At 43.1% G+C, this 17,348-nt stretch overlaps 1 protein-coding gene across 1 annotated transcript in view; it reads left to right on the top strand.

The window, feature by feature from the left end:
* Nucleotides 1-2,396: 2,396 nt before the first annotated feature.
* The window catches only part of ABHD12 (abhydrolase domain containing 12, lysophospholipase), a 44,556-nt gene continuing 29,604 nt past the window's right edge, over nucleotides 2,397-17,348 (top strand). The window contains exon 1 of the mRNA XM_071739958.1: nucleotides 2,397-2,636. Coding sequence (XP_071596059.1) covers nucleotides 2,494-2,636 — 143 coding nt within the window. The 5' untranslated portion in view covers nucleotides 2,397-2,493. The remainder of the gene's footprint in view (nucleotides 2,637-17,348) is intronic.

Here is a 17,348-nt window from a genome sequence, read left to right as displayed (position 1 = left end):
GCCACTTTACAGGAACACAGAAGGTAGTCCAATAGATCAGCCCAGCAGCAGGTGTGTGAAACAGAACACATGAGCATCTGCTTTCTGCAGTGCCTTGCTGTCCTGCTCCCCAGCAGCACAAACAGGGCAGTGACCAGTTATTGCTGATAGTGGAGGGGTTGTTTTATTTGTTCTTTATTTGACACCTCTTGGTTCTAGTGCAGAATCCCCATGCTGCTAGGGAAGCTCTGTGGCAATGTCTGTGTGCACCTGTAGAGATCAACAGATGAGGGACATGCTTTCCGAAGTGGTATAACCTTCCCAGAAGACTACAGAGCAAACGGAAGGGGTACAATCACACCTGAAACTTCTATATGGCTGCCTTCTGCTTCAGAGAAAGTTTTGAAGACAAACTAGTAAAAGGTGAGGATCTCTGACTCTTCAGGGACCCAGGCCACTATTTGTGTCATCTCAGCTCTTCCTTCCTGTCCTCACTGCTGAGTCTATCAGAGAGGGCTACTGCTAGTAGTGCCTCTCTCTGCATTTGTTTAGCTATGCCATTTCTCCATGCTCAGGTGTGTGCTGTAGTTTATAGTCTCTACCCTACAGGCCCATGCAGACCAGGTAGTATTCTTTCATTTGCAACTGCCCTGTGTCCCACCAACTCTTCATAGAGAAGCTACTTATTGATGCCAGGCTCATCTGCTGCCCCTTGCGAGCACCAGCTCAGCAAGCTGCATGTCCATTCCAGGTGTTGGGGTGCCAACACTTCCAGCTGCCTGCAGGTTTCCATGACACCCAAGGGATTATCCCAGGTTCCTGTCAACACAGTACCTCACACTTCACCACAGGGTTCCATGGAAGGGTGAGGGCCAGCAGGAGTTTTCAGTGCTCACTCTTTGCTTTTAGAAGCCAGGCCCTTTTGCATGATAATTTTGGAGACGAATACCAAAACAGTAAGACAGTGGCCGAGGGGTTGAACGTTTGAGGTTTTAGGTACTAAAGCAAACCTGTAGCCTGATTGTTGTGGGTGCTCTGGGTAGGATTCCATGGGAGGGCCAGCAGGAGTTTTCAGTGGTCACTCTGCTTTTGCGAGCCAGGCCCATTTGCGTGGAATTTTGGAGCCGGATTCCACTACAGTGGGAGAGCTGCTGATGGGTCTAATGATTGAAGTTTTAGGTACTAAAGAAAACCCATAGCCTGATTGTTGGTGGTGCTGTGGGTAGGGTTCCATGGGAGACAGAGGGCAAAGAGGAGTTTTCGGTGATCACTGTTTGCGTTTAGGAGCCAGGCCCATTTATGGGATAATTTTGGAGACGAATTCTACAACAGTGGGAGTGCGGCCGAGGGGTCAAACATTTAGAGTTTTAGGTACTGAAGTAAACCTGTAGCTCGATTGTTGGTTGTGCGGTGGGTAGCATTCCATGGAATGGTGAGGGCCAGAAGAGTTTTCGGTGGTCGCTCTTTCATTTTTTTGCCAAGCCTGTTTGCATGGAATTTTGAAGCCAAATTCCACTACAGTGGAAGAATGTCCAAACACCCTGCCTTGCCCTGCATTACACATCTGTTGTGGAATGTTAGGCTACTCTTTGTAGGACACTTTCCAATGCCTCTGATGAGATGATACAGCAAGATATGCTTACAGAGGTGGTGTACACAGTACGATAGTGTATAAAATATAATGGATGTCAACATCTTAATAAATTTGACCCTGTTTTGAGAATGGTGTCTAAGTTTTCCTCTTCTTAATCGGAATTAAGTGCCTATTTACTCTTATATGTTGATAGCAGCATAACAGATCTCTATGTTCTTAGTCAATATGTTACTATTAAAATACTGTAGATGTTTCAGCCTAGGGACTATAGGTTTATACTAGATTTTAGGAAGACGTTCTCTAGTACGAGGGTGGCGAGACACTGGAATAGGTTGCTCAGAGAAGCTGTGGATGCCCCCTCCTTGGAGGTGTTGGAGGCCAGGTTGGATAACGCTTTGAGCACCCTTCTCTAGTTGAGAGGCATCCCTGCCCACGTCAGGGAGGTTGTAGTAGATGATCTTTTAAGGTCAACCTAAGCCATCCTATAATTGTGCCCCGGCAGCCCCAGGACAGCCGATGCCACGCTCCTAACCGCGGCAGCACGACCTGCTCGCAAGACCCCTTCTCCCAGACACAGCCAAGACGAGAACCGGGCTCCCCACGCCCCTTGTGCCGCACACGGACCTCCCGCCCCTGCCCCGATCGCCCCTCACCCGCTCCTCCGGGCTCCGCCTCCTGCCAACAAAATGGCGGCCGGCGCCGTTGCCCGCAGTAAAGATGGCGCCGCGGTCCCTGGCATGAAGTGCTGGCAAGCGGCGCCTTTGTCGCAAGCCCGCTCCAGAGGCGGGGATTGGCGGGGAGGCCGGCGGGGCGTGGTGGGGCGGGGCGCGGCGCGGTTGGGGTAGGGTACGGTACGGTGCGGCGCGGCGGCGCGGGGCCGCTCCGCTCGTGCCGTCTCGGGCCGCCGCCGCCGCCCCGGCATGAGGAAACGCAACGAGTCGGTGACGGTGGAGCATGAGCGCGCCGCCGCCGCCGCGCCCGCGCCCCTCGACAAGGGCTGCAGCCTGAGGCACAGCCTGCGCCTGCCCGCCGCCGACACGGGCATGAAGCGACCGCTGGGCAGGTGAGCGACCCTGTGGCGGCGTCCCTGCGCCGGGCTTTGTTATCCTCCCCCGCGCCCTTCGCTCCGCGTTGCTGAGACCCCCGGCCTCGGCCCACCCTATCCCCCCCGCGGGGCTTGCAGACGCAGCGCCGTTTCCATCCTCCCCTTCCCCCGGGGAGACCACCGGGGGCTGCCGGCGGGCGCGGCCTCGGTCACCCCCTCGCCCGGTGTTGGGGGCAGGGTGGGAGGTGGCGGTGGGAGAGGGGCTGTGTTTTGCAAGGAGGGCGAAAGGGCCTGGGAATGCCCTCATCCCAGCCCCCAGCACCGCAAGCAGCCGAATATCCTCCGGGGGCGAACTAGAACGTGGGAGTCCGGGGTGGGTTTTTTTCAGGTTGTTTTCCGTTTCGGTTGCAGTTCTGTTTTTGGGTGCCAGGTGAGCAGGTGCCGTCCCTTCGGATGCTGTCGAGTTCTCGGTACAAATAACTAATTAGAGAATGGGGTGGTAGCAGGTCCTGCAGACCCAGATCTGGCCATCAAAGGCTGGAAGGATTCGATTTTCATACTTGAGCGTTCCTTCATCCAGCCCCTTCTTATACAGGCAGCCGTTTGCCTGAAAAAAATGGTAGCACAAAATCCTCTAAATCAGAGATTGTATGTGGAAGACCAGGGGCCTGTAGGTAGAATGTTGTCTTTTTTTTTTTTTTTTTTTTTTTTTTCTCTTAATGGAAGAATGGTGCCTGTCAAAGTGAGCTCTTTTCTATAAATGAATCAAATATAAATATCCTTAGAGGCTTTTATGTATGGCTGTGTTGAAAATCCGTCTTCATCTGTGGCTTTTTGCTAGCTGTTTTAACATTTTAGGCACTTCACATGTGTTTGCAACTGGGAAAATGTTTGTGTTCCTCTGTAAAAAAAATAAAATGTGTAAAAATAGAATGTGCTTACCAGCTAGAACCTTCTTCGTGTAAGATATCGGGGGGATGTTATACACAGTGAAGACCAACAGAGTTGCAGAGGGCTAAGGAGGGAAAGATGTAACCTTCTAGTTTCATCGATGCCCATGTAGTGCTTTGCATTTTGAAGTCTGAGGAATATTTAATGATCAAACCAGCTGTGTGGTTTGGGCAGATTAAGCCAAATTGCCATGCTTCAGGAACACAGCAGCCTGTTTAAAAAAAATGCTTATCCGTGGGTTTCTAGAAAATGAGCCATTGTGGCTGTTTTCTCTGGTAAATTTTCTGCGACTTTTTCTGTTCTCATAGACAAAATTAATATCTGAAAATAACTTTCCTGCTAGTGACATGGATTTGTATCACGGTTGAAGACGGAGGCTTTAAAATGTTATTTTTTTTATTGGGTAATAGCTATTCAATTTTATGCCCTGGAGGTAAACATTTAGGATGTTGTCAGCACTGTGTTTGTGTTATGACGAGCTTTTGGCAATTGAAAATGGCGCTGCGTTGATCTCTATATTTCAATGACTGTGCAATAGATCAGACTCTGTCAGTGCTTTTGCTTTTGTAACATTTTAAAATTCAGCATATTTACTCCATTTGTCCAGAGTGATAACTTCTAAGGGCAGTGATAATTCAATGATGTCTCAGTAGCTTCAACATTACAGATGACTTTGAAGCACTTTTTACTAAAGTGGAAATGTTCCTTCAGTGATGAGGATTGAGGAAGCCCTAAGAGCACATAGTGCAGGCTCTTCACTTGGTCTGACAGACAGGTACTCTGTGGAAACCAGACATAGCACAGCTATTAGATACACAGTATTGTAAAGGCCAAGCTAAAAGCAGGGAAAACACATTCTGTCAGCGGAAAGTTTTCTTGTATTTAGTTCTCCATTTGCACATCTAAAAATTGTCATCAGGCAAATCTTCCTCAGTTTCCTCCTTGTTGAATCTTTGAAGCCTGTTTCAGAAATCCCTGAAGGTCCTACATATGTTTGGGGCTTTTTTTACCCCCCTCACATGCTTTTTGGGTTAGGTGCTGTATTCCATGCAGCAATGTTTCTCAAACTCTGGATGTTGTAGGACAGCCTTACTTGTTTGGAACTCACTTTCCCTTCTCCACATTTCAGGGATTATTATTTTTAAAAAATTGTTTCCAAAAGAGTCCTGTAGATTATTCAGTGTGGTGTTGCCAAGATGGTGTGTTTGTAGCTGAGTAATATTGCTAAGTGGACCACTCACTCACTTGTGTACTGCTGATGTTTCCTCTTTTCTTCTGCCCTGGGCTAGGTCATCTGCCTTTTTATTGTCTTTCAGTGGACCTCCCTTGACTTCCTCACCTTCTAAGCCTTCAGACAGCTGATTGCAGGCAATATTTCTGAGTCTTGTAGACAAGATAAAAAATACACTGCTGAAGTGTAAATCTGAGCGTGCAGGAATGAGAGGTCCAGGCAGAAGAAGTTATGATGCCCAGAGCTAGGTTTGTGGTAGAGAGCAACCATTCTGGGTCAGGTCAGACAGCTTTCTACCTCTCTCTGTATTTTTCTGTTGTCAGCTGACACCAGTGGGTGCTTAAGGAAGAACATAAGGAGGGTGTGTATACAGTGGACCTCCTGATTGTGGCCAGTTACGTGGCCAATTAGTTGCTGTATGAGCATCTAGATCCTCATGTTTTAATATGCAAAGTCGTGTTGTTACTGCAGTATTCTTTGTACCACTGTATATAAAATATTGTAAACGATTGTGGTGCTGTGTTCAGTGTGTTACTTCGGGTTTACTCACAGAAACTGGAAGGAGGTGAAAACTCTGCTGTGAGGTTGCTGGGATGGTGGAGTTGGCATAATATCTGGAACTAGGGACTGGTACCACAGTAAACTATTAGTAGCATGCTCATTGATGGAATAGTAAAATCAGCACTTCTGGTGGCTGTGAATTATGTGTATGGGAGAAGTGGTGCTGTCTGCGTTTCATAGTGCTGTTATTTAGTCTCTCTGCAGACTTGGGAAAATACCTCCTATGTTTGGCTTCAGTATGTGGGCTTCCATCTTTTCTTTTTGTGTTCGACACAAACCACTGGTTAGAAAAGCAAACTGACCCCGCAGTAGCCTGAAGTAGCTGCGTAGATCTGCAGCCAAGAAGCGATCATGTGGCAGATCCCGTGGGTCTGAGCGCAGGGGGCTGCAGAGGCAGTGAGGTTTGTAATTGCAGCAGGGACCAGGGCTGTAGAGCAGCAGAAGAGCCTGTGTGGGCTCTTTCTCTTCACATTCAGTTCCTCCATAAAGGTGAAAGAGCACCATGACTGTAAATGTAAGCAGTGTTTGTAGAATATGGTATTGAATTGTCACCAGCACCTTATTCTTGCAACACTTTTATTTGGGATTTACTAGTACTATACTTGTCTCTCTGTTTTGGTCCAGTCATATCACTGTGCTCAATTCACCTGCGAGTTGAAATCCATGCTGAAGAGGTGACCATGCATTTGAACTACTTTGTTACAGAAAGTGTGTGTGTGCATGTATGTGTAATGGAGATAGATATCTGATAAATAATATTTATGTGACTTTGGTTAATGTATGCTGCAGTCTGTGTGTCTATTCTTAAATGGCTTACAAACGAAAAGGAACAAATACAAATATTTCTGTTTTCCTTCCATAGATAGCAGAGAAACACAATATGGTCTAGGAACCTTACCATTTGCTACTTCAAAAGTCTCTGAGCGATTTGTACTGAGATGCTTTGTCTGAAACTATTAAATGTGATAATGCAGTATGAAAGAAGCAGCACACAGTGCTTGGTTTTCCTGGTATGCATGTTTTGTGTGAATGGCTGTTCCTTTAAGATTGGTATTATGATGTGTTTTACATCTGACAGTGTTTAAGTGCTAGATGCTTGTTAAGGTGGTATTGTGTTTTGACTTAGTTGTTCAGACTTATTTTTGTGATCAGTGTCTGTTCTGAGGAGATGGGTCTATGTCTTAAATATAGAAAACATTTATGTAGGAGCACAGAGAAAAGAAAAAAATCAACTGAGCCTAATACTGGCATTGATACCTCAGCAAATTCTCATATCTCATTTCTTCTGAACCCTGATCATGGTGGCGAAGTCACATGTATATTGCCCTTCACTTCTGTGACCTAGTCCTTATCTGTGCCTCATTAATCCCAATCAGACTATAGGGCTGATCTATGAATTTTGCCATTCCCTGTTCTCTTATAAATATTTATTTGCTGCAAATGTTAAAACATGTTTCTGTCTGTCTTCATGCAGTGAAGAGCTCTGAATCCCATGAGTGCAAGTGTATATCCTGACACTTTTGTCTTCCTGCATTTCTGGAGATGCCTGCTGTCCCTCAGGCTGACTTTTCAGTTATCTCAGCTGTCTTTGCTCCTAGTGACCCCGTGTTACTGGCATAGGTTCTTGCAAGGTGCATTTTTGACACCCTTCCACTGGCTGTCCAGCCTGTGTGTCCCCCAAGCTAGATTTTTTATTTTTTTTTTCATGTGTATTTTACAATTTGGTATAATTTCAGTTGAATTGTAGTGTGTGTTTGCTGCCTCGTTTGCTGTGGGCAGCTTTCTCAGTGCTTTTCTTTCCTGAGTATTTTATGAAAGTAGAGTGAAGTGCTGGAGACAAGAGGCTGCAGCATTTTGCTGGTATCTTTCGCTGTGATGCAGCTGAATTTTGCTGGACTGGTGAGTGTGCCTGGGCCTGTGGAATGCAGTGTGTTGTGTGTATGATTCTGCCCCTCCAGCAGAAGTGCTCAATGCCTTCTTGTGTCTTGTGTCAATGCCTTTGGATTTAAGCTGCCTATCCTTCTGACAGAAACTATGGCCATCTCTGCTACCTGCCTTCCTCCCCCTCCCTTTTAATGCCAGGCCTAGCCCCTTTTTTCCTGGTCTTACTTTGTCTAGAAGCATTTGCAGTCTTTTATTATTCCAGTCTGGTCATTGTAGTAGAGATAACAAATTTTTGAATGTTTTCCTCCAAATTTTAATCAGTCTTTCTTAAGATACTTTTTTTCCCCCAAGTGAGTTTTGTGATATTTTATCTCTTATTTGCTGTATTCAGGTTAAACCAGTTACATGTTCGTGCTCTTCAGGGAGCAGAGGTGCTGCTTGTATAGTGACATTTCATCAATCATGCAACTTTTTCTCTATCTCCACCTTTCTACTTGGTAGCTTCTACTATTTAAGTTGTTGTTGATAGTTCTTCAGCAAAGATCACAGAAGAGCTGTGAAATGTTTTCCAGTCTCTTATCACAGAATGGTTTGATCATCTAGTTGACTCTCCCTGCCATGGGCAGGGACACCTCCCACCACACCAGGTTGCTCAAAGCTCCATCCAACCTGGCCTTGAACACTTTCAGGGAGCGGGCATCCACAACCTCCTTGGGCAGTCTGTGCAAGTGTCTCACCACCCTCAAAGTGAAGAATTCCTTCCTATTGTCTAACCTAAATCAACCCTCTTCCAGTTTAAAGATATCACTGCACTTGCCTGTGCTTTCTTCCACTGAGGAATAGGCTGAAACACAGTTCCTCATTTGTATAAAATGTGTAAAAGCAGCTTGCGCTGTGTGTTGTTTGTTGTGGTGTTTGGGGGCTTGGGGGTTGTTTGTTTTTTTTTTTTTTGATTGTGCGGTTTTTGTTGTTCTGTTACAGTTTTCTTGAAGATGCACAATAGTGTTTTGCTCAGATGTGTCAAAAATGGGATGGTGTGATTACTCCCATACATAGGTCTCTCTCTTTTTTTTAATGAATGGGAACTCAGTGGTTGTATCTAAATCCTGCTTTGTCTCATGCATTGTTAGGCACTTTGGCAGCTTGTGGCTAAGTGAGTACCTCTGAATTGCTCCCAAGTTATGCAGTTTGGACCATTAAGTGTTTGGTCTTTGCATCGTCTTTCCAATTTGTTCACATTTTGCAGCCATTATAATTCTCTTTGCGCTCATCTTCTCCTCCCTCTTTGCGCTCATCTTCTCCTCCCTCTTTGCGCTCATCTTCTCCTCCCTCTTTTTCAAAGCCATATAATTAATTCCGCAAAAATAGCAAGACTCCCTGAAATGTGGGGAGTTATTAGTTTTATTAGTTTGGTTGGTTTTTTAAGCTGGGTTTTTTTTTTTTTTTTTTAGAACTGATTGATGTGTGCAGCTGTCATGTTGATGTGTAGCTGAAAGTTTGGTGCCTCAGTGTGTTGCTGTTAAAGCCTATCTTCTTTCACCATGTTCATCACAGAGCTTGGGGTTTTTTTGTATTAAATAGGTGTGGTTTACACTCTGTGGCATCCCTCGAGGCTCTTAGCATCCTCCTGCAGGCCTGTCTGTATGGTCTAAAATGTCTTTATGGGGATCCAACTTTCCCATGAGTCTCTTTGGTTTTTTGGTAGTAGACCACAGCATTTTTCTGCTGCATCTGCTATGTTTTATGTCAACGTACAGCCTCATAGTCTATGAAAAATTCTCAACTCCCCATGTTTCTGATGGAGAACTCTGTTTGAGCAGGCTTGCATCAGACTGAAGACAGTTTGCCCTCTAGTTATGACTGACTTTTCCCTTAATCTCCTTAAGCTCCCTGTTTCATTGTGGTGTCATACACCATGTGTGCCTCTGGGTTCAGTTGATCTGCTTTGATGGCTTATGCCTGAATTAGTAATTACTGCAGTGTTATTAATTGCTACTACTTCGTAATTCTTGTGAAATAATTTTCTGCTTTGGAGATAGGAACTGCAGACCTGTGCTTCTTTCAGGGTATCTGAAGTTCCCAATATATGAGTGGTTCTGGCTAACTCCTGGGACCCAGAGAACTTTTTGATCACCTCTGGAATGAGGTCTTCTCAGTGTTGTCACACTCTTTTCTTCTCCACTGGCTTCCTTTGGGCATACCAGTGAGTATAATCATGGGCTGCATTGCAACCCAGGTTGTGATGCTGCATTATAGGATGACCAGCTAAACTGAACTTCTAACACCAGCACAAGTCCTAGGTTACTTTACCTGCTTTTCCCTTCAGATAACCTTTTGTCCTCCGGTATGTTTCCTCTGGTATCCCCATGTCTATTTCCAGTCTGTTTTTGTTTAGGCAGTGAATCAGTGATCAGTGGTCTACTTATGACAAGCTAATTTTTGAGGATGACTTGCTTTTGTGCTATAAATGGCAAGTAGATTCTCAGCCAGCAACCTAGTTCTCTGCAAATACAGTCTCAGGTCAACACAGCAAGTCTGTAGATTTTTCTCCAGGATTCAATATATATGCTTTTTTTTTTTTTTTTTTTTTTTTTTTTTTTTTTTTTTTTTTTTTTTGAAAACAGTGTTGTGTTGTTTTCATGAAAACTAACTCTGGTAGCATTATTTCCTCTCCAGGATCCACTGCTGTGGTATGTGCAAGAGGCCTGGCATACCCAAGCAGGACTTCTGCAGAAGTAGTGCATGCTGAGTCCAGTGTCCTTGCGAAGTCATTGTGATATTCTCTTAGGAGGCTGCACCTAAGTTTCTTTATCCTTCCAAGCTTGAAGGGCAGTTCAGCTTATTTTGATAATCATACAAGGATGTGAAATTAACAAATCAGCTTTTACAAGAATTCCCCTGCAAAACTCTGGGATTTGGAAACTCCATGGGGAGCTGCACTGTAAGTGCTGGGTTGTTGGTGTTACAGTAGCAGACAGCTTCTGACATCAAGAAAGAGTGATTGTAAGCAGGGGAGATTCTGTAAGGTTGTAATGTGAGAATGCTATGTTAATGTAGCTGTGACTGAATCAGTACCACAAAAAGATTAAAAGAAAGTCTTTCTGGTGTATTAAAAGGCAACAGGAGACCTAGGAGCCATTAGCCTGAGATGGAGCTTGTACTGTTGTAATGGTAAGAGATAATTTGCAATTCAGTGGAAGAAGATTTAGCAGGTATATATATATACACTAATGAAAGTACATCTGCCCTGTGGAAAAGAGGTTTAAGTGTAAAATGTGACAGGTTTGTCAAGATCACTGCAGGCTGATGAAAGCATCAGTAGGAGAGTTGTTTCTCCAAAGCATTTGACTTAGTACTGTAGCTTATTTCACTAAAAGGGTTTGCTAATGTAGAGCATGTTACCTGTGTTGAAAACTGGCTCAGTGGAGACAGGAACAACTGGGGATTTACCTTGGGATTGATGCTTGAGCTCTAGGGTGCATAACTTTTTATATCAACCATCCCAACAATAAGAAAATTACTGTTGGTAAAACTGGGAGGAAGAGAGGATTGATGAGGGCTGATGAGTAGGGCAGTTGACAGTGTGGGGCAGGCAGCTGGTGAAATAGTGAAAAAGTCACCAGAACACAGGTTAAATGTAGCTGTCCCTAAGACAGAAAGAATGGTGGAGAAGTGTGCAAAAGTTTTAACAAGTTGCTCCAGTAGACGCCTCTACAAGCTGTGATGTGTCCTTTTGTACAGGGATGGCACAAGTATTGCCTGTCCAGGAGTAAGGCTGTCCAGTGATAAAGGCTTTGCACTTTTGGCTTGCTGGGACACACCTCTTTTTTCAAAGCAGTAATTGTTGATAAAACAGTACAATACTGAGCTTCAGAAATCTGCGTCTTCCTTATTGAACACAAGGTAAATTTGCAAGCAGAATTCTCCTAGTTGTAGACTCTGCTAAGTGCCTTGATCATTTATTATTGAACTGAGCTAACAAGGAGGGTTGTCTGTGTTTACTTTTGGAATCAGGAGTGTTTGTTTAACACAGTTTTATGTTAACAATAGTAATTCAAGAGTGGTAGAGCAATGAAAAAAAGATTGCTAGACTAGAAAGTTAACTTTTAAAACACAAACACTTGAGATATTTGAGGTAAGTCCCACAGCTGCCCTCTCCTTGTTTGAAACAATCTGTCAAACCAGAGAAAGAAAATCTTAGAAATCACAAAAGCAACAGAAAAACCCCAGGCACAGACAGTTGTGTTCTGAATTTAGCAAACAGCTGAAGCAAAACTTCCAGTGGAAAGCAAATAAGATTGATTAGTGGAAGTAGTTCAATCTTTGTGGTGTCTATTTTAAATAAAAAAAATCCTTCCCCTGCTAGGCTGGCCAGTTTTACTTATTTTCCAGTAAATTGCCATATCTGAATAGATACTGAATGTCTTTAAGTACAGGTAACAATATAGAATTTCTCTATATTCTAACACCTTCTAAGCCCAGAATTTTTCTCTCATATCATGCTCAGCAAGAGATAATGGTGTTCTTAGATTACCTCCCTCTTGTGTTTTAGTAGGAGTGACATGTGAATGTTGCAAAGATGAAAGCAGAACAGATTAATCTTCCTGGCTGTATGCAAAATAGCCTCCTCTTCAAAGTATCTCAGAGGCTTACAGTGATTCTGTATCTGTTCACACAACTGTTCTGTGACTGTTGGTTTATGGATATGCACCGTTTGTTAAGCCTCCCTTTTTTAAACAGGTCACAATTACAGAGGGCACTCTGACTGCCAGCTAAATCTAACTGTGCTCAGCTGACGGTCAGCATATGTAATGTTTTGGCATTGCTTAATGTTCTTGTTTGCTTGTATGCTTCTAGCAGGGAACTGTTGGTTCATTGTAATCAAACTGTATTACTAATGATGTGTTCTGCATCTAAAAGATGCCAGTATCACTCCTAACACAAAAGCATTTTTTTTCTTCAGGCTTCCAAGGAGAAGTGGCTTCTGATCTCTTCCAGCAAAAGCAGAGCTCTCAAAGTTAGATAAATACAAGATTAATATCTTCATGCATTAAAAATGTACACAAATGTACACAAATGAGACTTTTACTCAGGTAAAGGAGGGCCAGAGCTACAGAGCTTGTCAGTAGTGGTAATTCTCAAGCTGTGTGGGTGGTGGCTGTCTCACAAGAACTATTATGTGAAAACAAGGTTCTGTTTGCAAAGTTGTGCAGCTTGGAAATATGGACCTGTTTATACATGTGTATGTATAGGAGCAAAGTTTGAATCTGTGGATGCCTGTTGTTATTGCAAGGGTAATACACACATGCAAGTCTGGCAGATTTACAGGATGTTAACAAGTTTTAGGTGGTGGTAGGGGAACTGGCTTGGCCATACTGAATGCTTTTTCCGCTATGGCAAGTGGCTTTATGTACAACAGCAGTTAGGAGCTAGGGTGGAGTATTACATGTCTAAATTGGTTCTGGTTTTGAATATTTGCTTGTGAACCCCAATATTTCTGCTTGTGAAAGAGAGTGTGGTAGAGGAAAATGAGCTTCAGTTGAAGAGAATGCTGTGCATTGAGAAATGCTTCAGTAAAAATCCAGCTTGACTGGTCTCAAGATCCTGTTTTGCACTTGGGCTCCTGTTTCTGTCTTTATGTGTTTCTGTTCTGTTTTTTTCCTCTTTCACTTGCAGGCAGCTTTGTGTTGCACAGCTCATGGACTAGTGAGAGGGCTGTGCTTTTAATATAAACCAGCTGTCAGCTGTGAAATGAGTGGAAAACTTGAGAATTCAGTAAACACTGTGGACGGAGTGTACTTGCACCACACTAGTATCTCAATGCCAAGCTTGACTAAAATCTAATGTGGGTGACTTCGGATTTGATTAGTGTCAGCAGGATTACTAGGGAGCTTTGGAGAAGGCAGATTCTTAGAATTTAAACAAATGGTTCATACTTGAAAGGTTCTGTCACAAGCAAAGTGTTGCAGAAGATGCATTCAAGGCAAGTCAACAACCTTAAAACCCTAATTCCCAAGCCTGCTTTTCTGTCCCCAAAGTCAAGTTATTCAGTTGCCTAGGGTATAATTATTCATTGTTTGCTACGTGCTTAAAATAACAGAAGCATCTGATGTTTTCTTCTTCAAGCACAGCTTTCAGGTTCATCTGGTCACGCAAAATTTGCAGTAACAATAATACCTTTTTAGATAACAATTGAGAAGTAACATAGCTGTTGCTGAAGCTATGCTATCATTGTATGTTTTAAAGAAATTGGTGCTATATTGGTGGATGTTCAACTTGTTCTTGAGCCCTAGGTTGTGATACATATGTAGATTTCACACAATTAGAATGTAAGTTATTAGGACTAATGTTCCAAACTTTTGTCCTTCAGAGGACAGTGGTTTAATTAGACACGCATTGTTGTTACTGCCTTTCAGGGGTGGTCAGCTCAGATGGTGATTGTGAAGAGGAGAGCCTAAGGCACAGGCATTGGGAAGGGACAGGGTGCTTGAAGGGAAGAAGTTAGGTGTAGCTCCCATGTCCCTGTGGGGTGTATAAATAGGGTGTGTAAATGCTTGTGTGAGCCTTTCCCTACCTTGCTTTATTTGCTTTGCTTTTTGGAAGCATATTTCATTGCCAAAGAGCCATACATCACCTGCAGGTTGCTCCATCATTTCTGTTCATTAACATTGTATACTAACTTGCCTTTCCCCCACTTTATGGAAATAATTTTTTCCCTACTGAACTCTGAGTCCCTTTATGAGCATCTCATGCATTTCATTGCTGTTGACTGCCTGATCAACAGTGTCTTCATTTCCCCCTCTTGCTATGGTCTTGATTCTTACAGGTCCTACCTAAGATCTTTCACTATTTCACAGACTGAAATATGGTTATTAAGGTCTCAATAGCTGGAACTTGCTGGCCCTTTCTGAAAAACCCAGTTCATTGAGGTGCTTTCCTTTACTTTGCAGTTGTATTTCTTGGAGGGACAGACCTGAGTTCTTGTAAATGGCTAAAAGACTTCCTTCTTGTTCTTTATTGTCTCAAGATAGTGTTTCATCACTTCATATTGATCAGAAGGAGGCAGAGAAACAGTCTAAGTGAGAGTCTGGGCTGTGAGAGAGGAGCCAGATAATAAAGTGGTAGACTGGGGGAGTTTGAGAGCTTGAAATTTCAAAACTCAGTGGCATTCAGATAGTTGGAACAAAACTGCATGAACCTTTTACCCCAGCCAAAAACTGATGCCCCACAGGCAGCTGCTTATTTTGGAGTGGAAATGGCTAAGGAAGCCTCAGGGAAGAGTTAGGGAATAGACAGTTTGTAATGAAGGGAGGGAAAGGACATTGCTGAGAAGGAATGTTGTTTTGCCGGTTGAGGATGGTAATGAAACTTGGACACCAGAGTGCAAAGAATAGACGTGTTTTACTGGTGATAACTGAATAATACAAGTAAATAAGAAAAATACAGAACGAAGTACCTAAACCAGACAGAAAATATACAGGGTAATGTATCAAATCTTTACTGCATAAGAAAAAGGATAGTGATTGAGAGAGACATCACCCCGTGCATGTGTTTGCATCATCCAGACCCACAGTTGCTTGGGGAGCCCCGGTTGCAGCGAGGACTTGGAGAGCCCTTTCCAGCAAGTGGGAAAATCCTACACGGTGCACCCATCTGTAGGTGAAGCATCCAAAGTCTCACTGCAAGGGGGTATAGCCTTGTATGTTAAACAACCTGGAAGTCAGGATGACTTTGCATATTACACTATGCAGTTCATCTCCTGACCAAGCATGACCAGGACTGGGCCAGAGTCCACGGTGTGGTTGGCAGGGTTTTCTCTAGCATCCTCTCTTTTGAAGCAGCAAGTTATTTGTTTTTGATAAATTATGCTTTTAATGATAAATACAAGTATACAATGTCAATTATATTTTGTATACAAGGACACAAGCTCAATTATTATTTTGCTATTTCCTTACAAGGCAACCCTAGCCTGGGCCTGTTGTCCACACCTCAACACTACTATATAAGGACAGGATTAATCTATAGGTCATCTCTGGTTTGGGCCTGTTGTCCAAGCCTTAGAACTGTAAATGTGCCTAAGGTGACAGTTATACAGTCTCTGTAAGATGATGCCACTGCCAAAAGAAAAGATCTTGGAGGCTCATTCTTTAGACAGGCTTTTCTACCATAACTGCTAAAGCATCTCTACAAAGTGATCACTTTGAAAAGCTAATTTTATGTGTTTGCATGTATCTGCAGTGATGTGGATACAGGTTCAGGTCTTTCCTGTGGCTGATTTTCTTTTGTGGACACATTAACATTCACAAACTTCAGGCCGCATAGGTGTGGAAGTGAATGGAAAGTGGGATGAACTGCATAGTTTACCCATGTAGAGTCTGACTGAAAGGTGTTGTAGGATTTTAAAGATGATAGAAATTCAGGAGGCCTCATGGAAGGCAGCATCAGTAGGCATTTGATTGATGTTACATGGGACATTGTTAATGAAAATAAGAGGTGGGATGCTGAAAGTGCTGGTTAGCATATAGACAAAATATTCAGATTCTGTTTGCTGACATGCAGCACTTTTCTGGAGCTGTGCATGCAGCTTTCTCTGTCTTTCTGTGATAGTGCTATGAACAGAGAAATAAGCTAGTGCTTATGAAAGCTTTCTGCTGTGCTTTAGAAATGAAGCATAGTATTCAGAAAAAAAGAAAAAAGCATGAAAGCATTTGTTGCTACAATAGCAGCAAAGAAAAAACACATTTCAGTAGTTGGCAGTAGTTTTTCTATGGTTAGAATAGTTTGAATTTCCTGCCAAATGCTAACTCAAAAGGTTTTAAGGGTCTACTGACATTTTCGTGACAATATTGAGCTTTTGTTTGGACACCTTCACTTTCCAACACTGATGGTGGTGTATCTGTTTAAAGAAATAAGCTGTCATATACTCTGAGGGACCTGAAGGTGGAGCCTGCATGTTTGAAAAAAAATTCTCAAAAAACCTCAGCTTGTCTTTCTTTTTTGTGGGGGTTTTAGGTTTGTTTTATTTTCTTTTTTTATGAAAACTGGTAGGTTTAAATTAGTTGCCTTTCTGCTGCTGAAAAAGCCCATTTTTCCTGTTATACATGTCTTTGAAAAGAACATCACAACTTCTTCACTTCTGGGTAGAAACTACGTAGGCTGGTGGGAACTGTGGGGTGGAGTAGGTTTTCCTGGACTGGATCTCTGCCAGTGAAGACTTGAATGCCATTCTCCATCCTAGCTTTTTATTTAAGAAGGTGTACTTAGTATTTTAATTGCCCCCACCCCTCCTACTTTTTCATTGGTGTAAATAGGACTATTTAGTAGCTTAGCTGGATTTTGAGATCTGGGTAGTTTTTTCTATCTTTACCTACTGTGTAGATCTTTACTCAGCTTTTGCAGTACATTGGTACCCTTTTCCTAGGAAAAAAACACTGTTCAGTGGCAAGTCATCTGGTCTAACCTGTGTGAACCTGGTGAACTTTATTCCATGTGCCCCATCTCTGCACTGTCAGACGTTCATGAAGTGTGGGCTGTTGCACTTTGCCAGCAGTCAGTGGGAGGAATTAAGCTGACAGCTGTTTCAGGTGTTGTCCTTTGTAGGGTGGGGCAATGGAATGGGTGACTTCTGGGTATCTCTTATAACCTCTTCACTGTTCAGGTATCTATGACATGACTGAAATGTGTTATAAGCATCTGATTTTGCATGCTTAACTTGAAGAACATTTTAGATGCTACAGTGATGAAAGCCAGAGGATCAAGTATGAATTAGGCTGTTGCATCTTCTGTACCTGTGATGATACAGAATGGAAATTTACTTTGTATTAATTCACTGATATTTCCAAGTAACAGATCTAACAGTTCTTGCTGTTAATGCTTGCTTTTGTGTGCAGATGGATACATACATGAAATACAGTAGCTGTCAAAGAACACACAGATGCCCAGCCTTTTGTCTCATCCCTGTAGCTGAAAGATCAGATTGTCTATTGCAACATCAAAAAGTAAACCGTGTCCTTCACAGACATGGTGTGTGTCAGTGACATGTCAGTAACAATTTATTCTGCTGCTGGTTGCTTGCAAAATCATTAAGTCCTTTGCCCTTGCAA

The sequence above is a fragment of the Heliangelus exortis genome, chromosome 3 (assembly GCF_036169615.1).
Source record: "Heliangelus exortis chromosome 3, bHelExo1.hap1, whole genome shotgun sequence".
NCBI lineage: Eukaryota > Metazoa > Chordata > Aves > Apodiformes > Trochilidae > Heliangelus > Heliangelus exortis.
The sequence above is the reverse complement of the archived record's forward strand: the minus strand, read 5'-3'. Positions and strand labels throughout refer to the sequence as shown.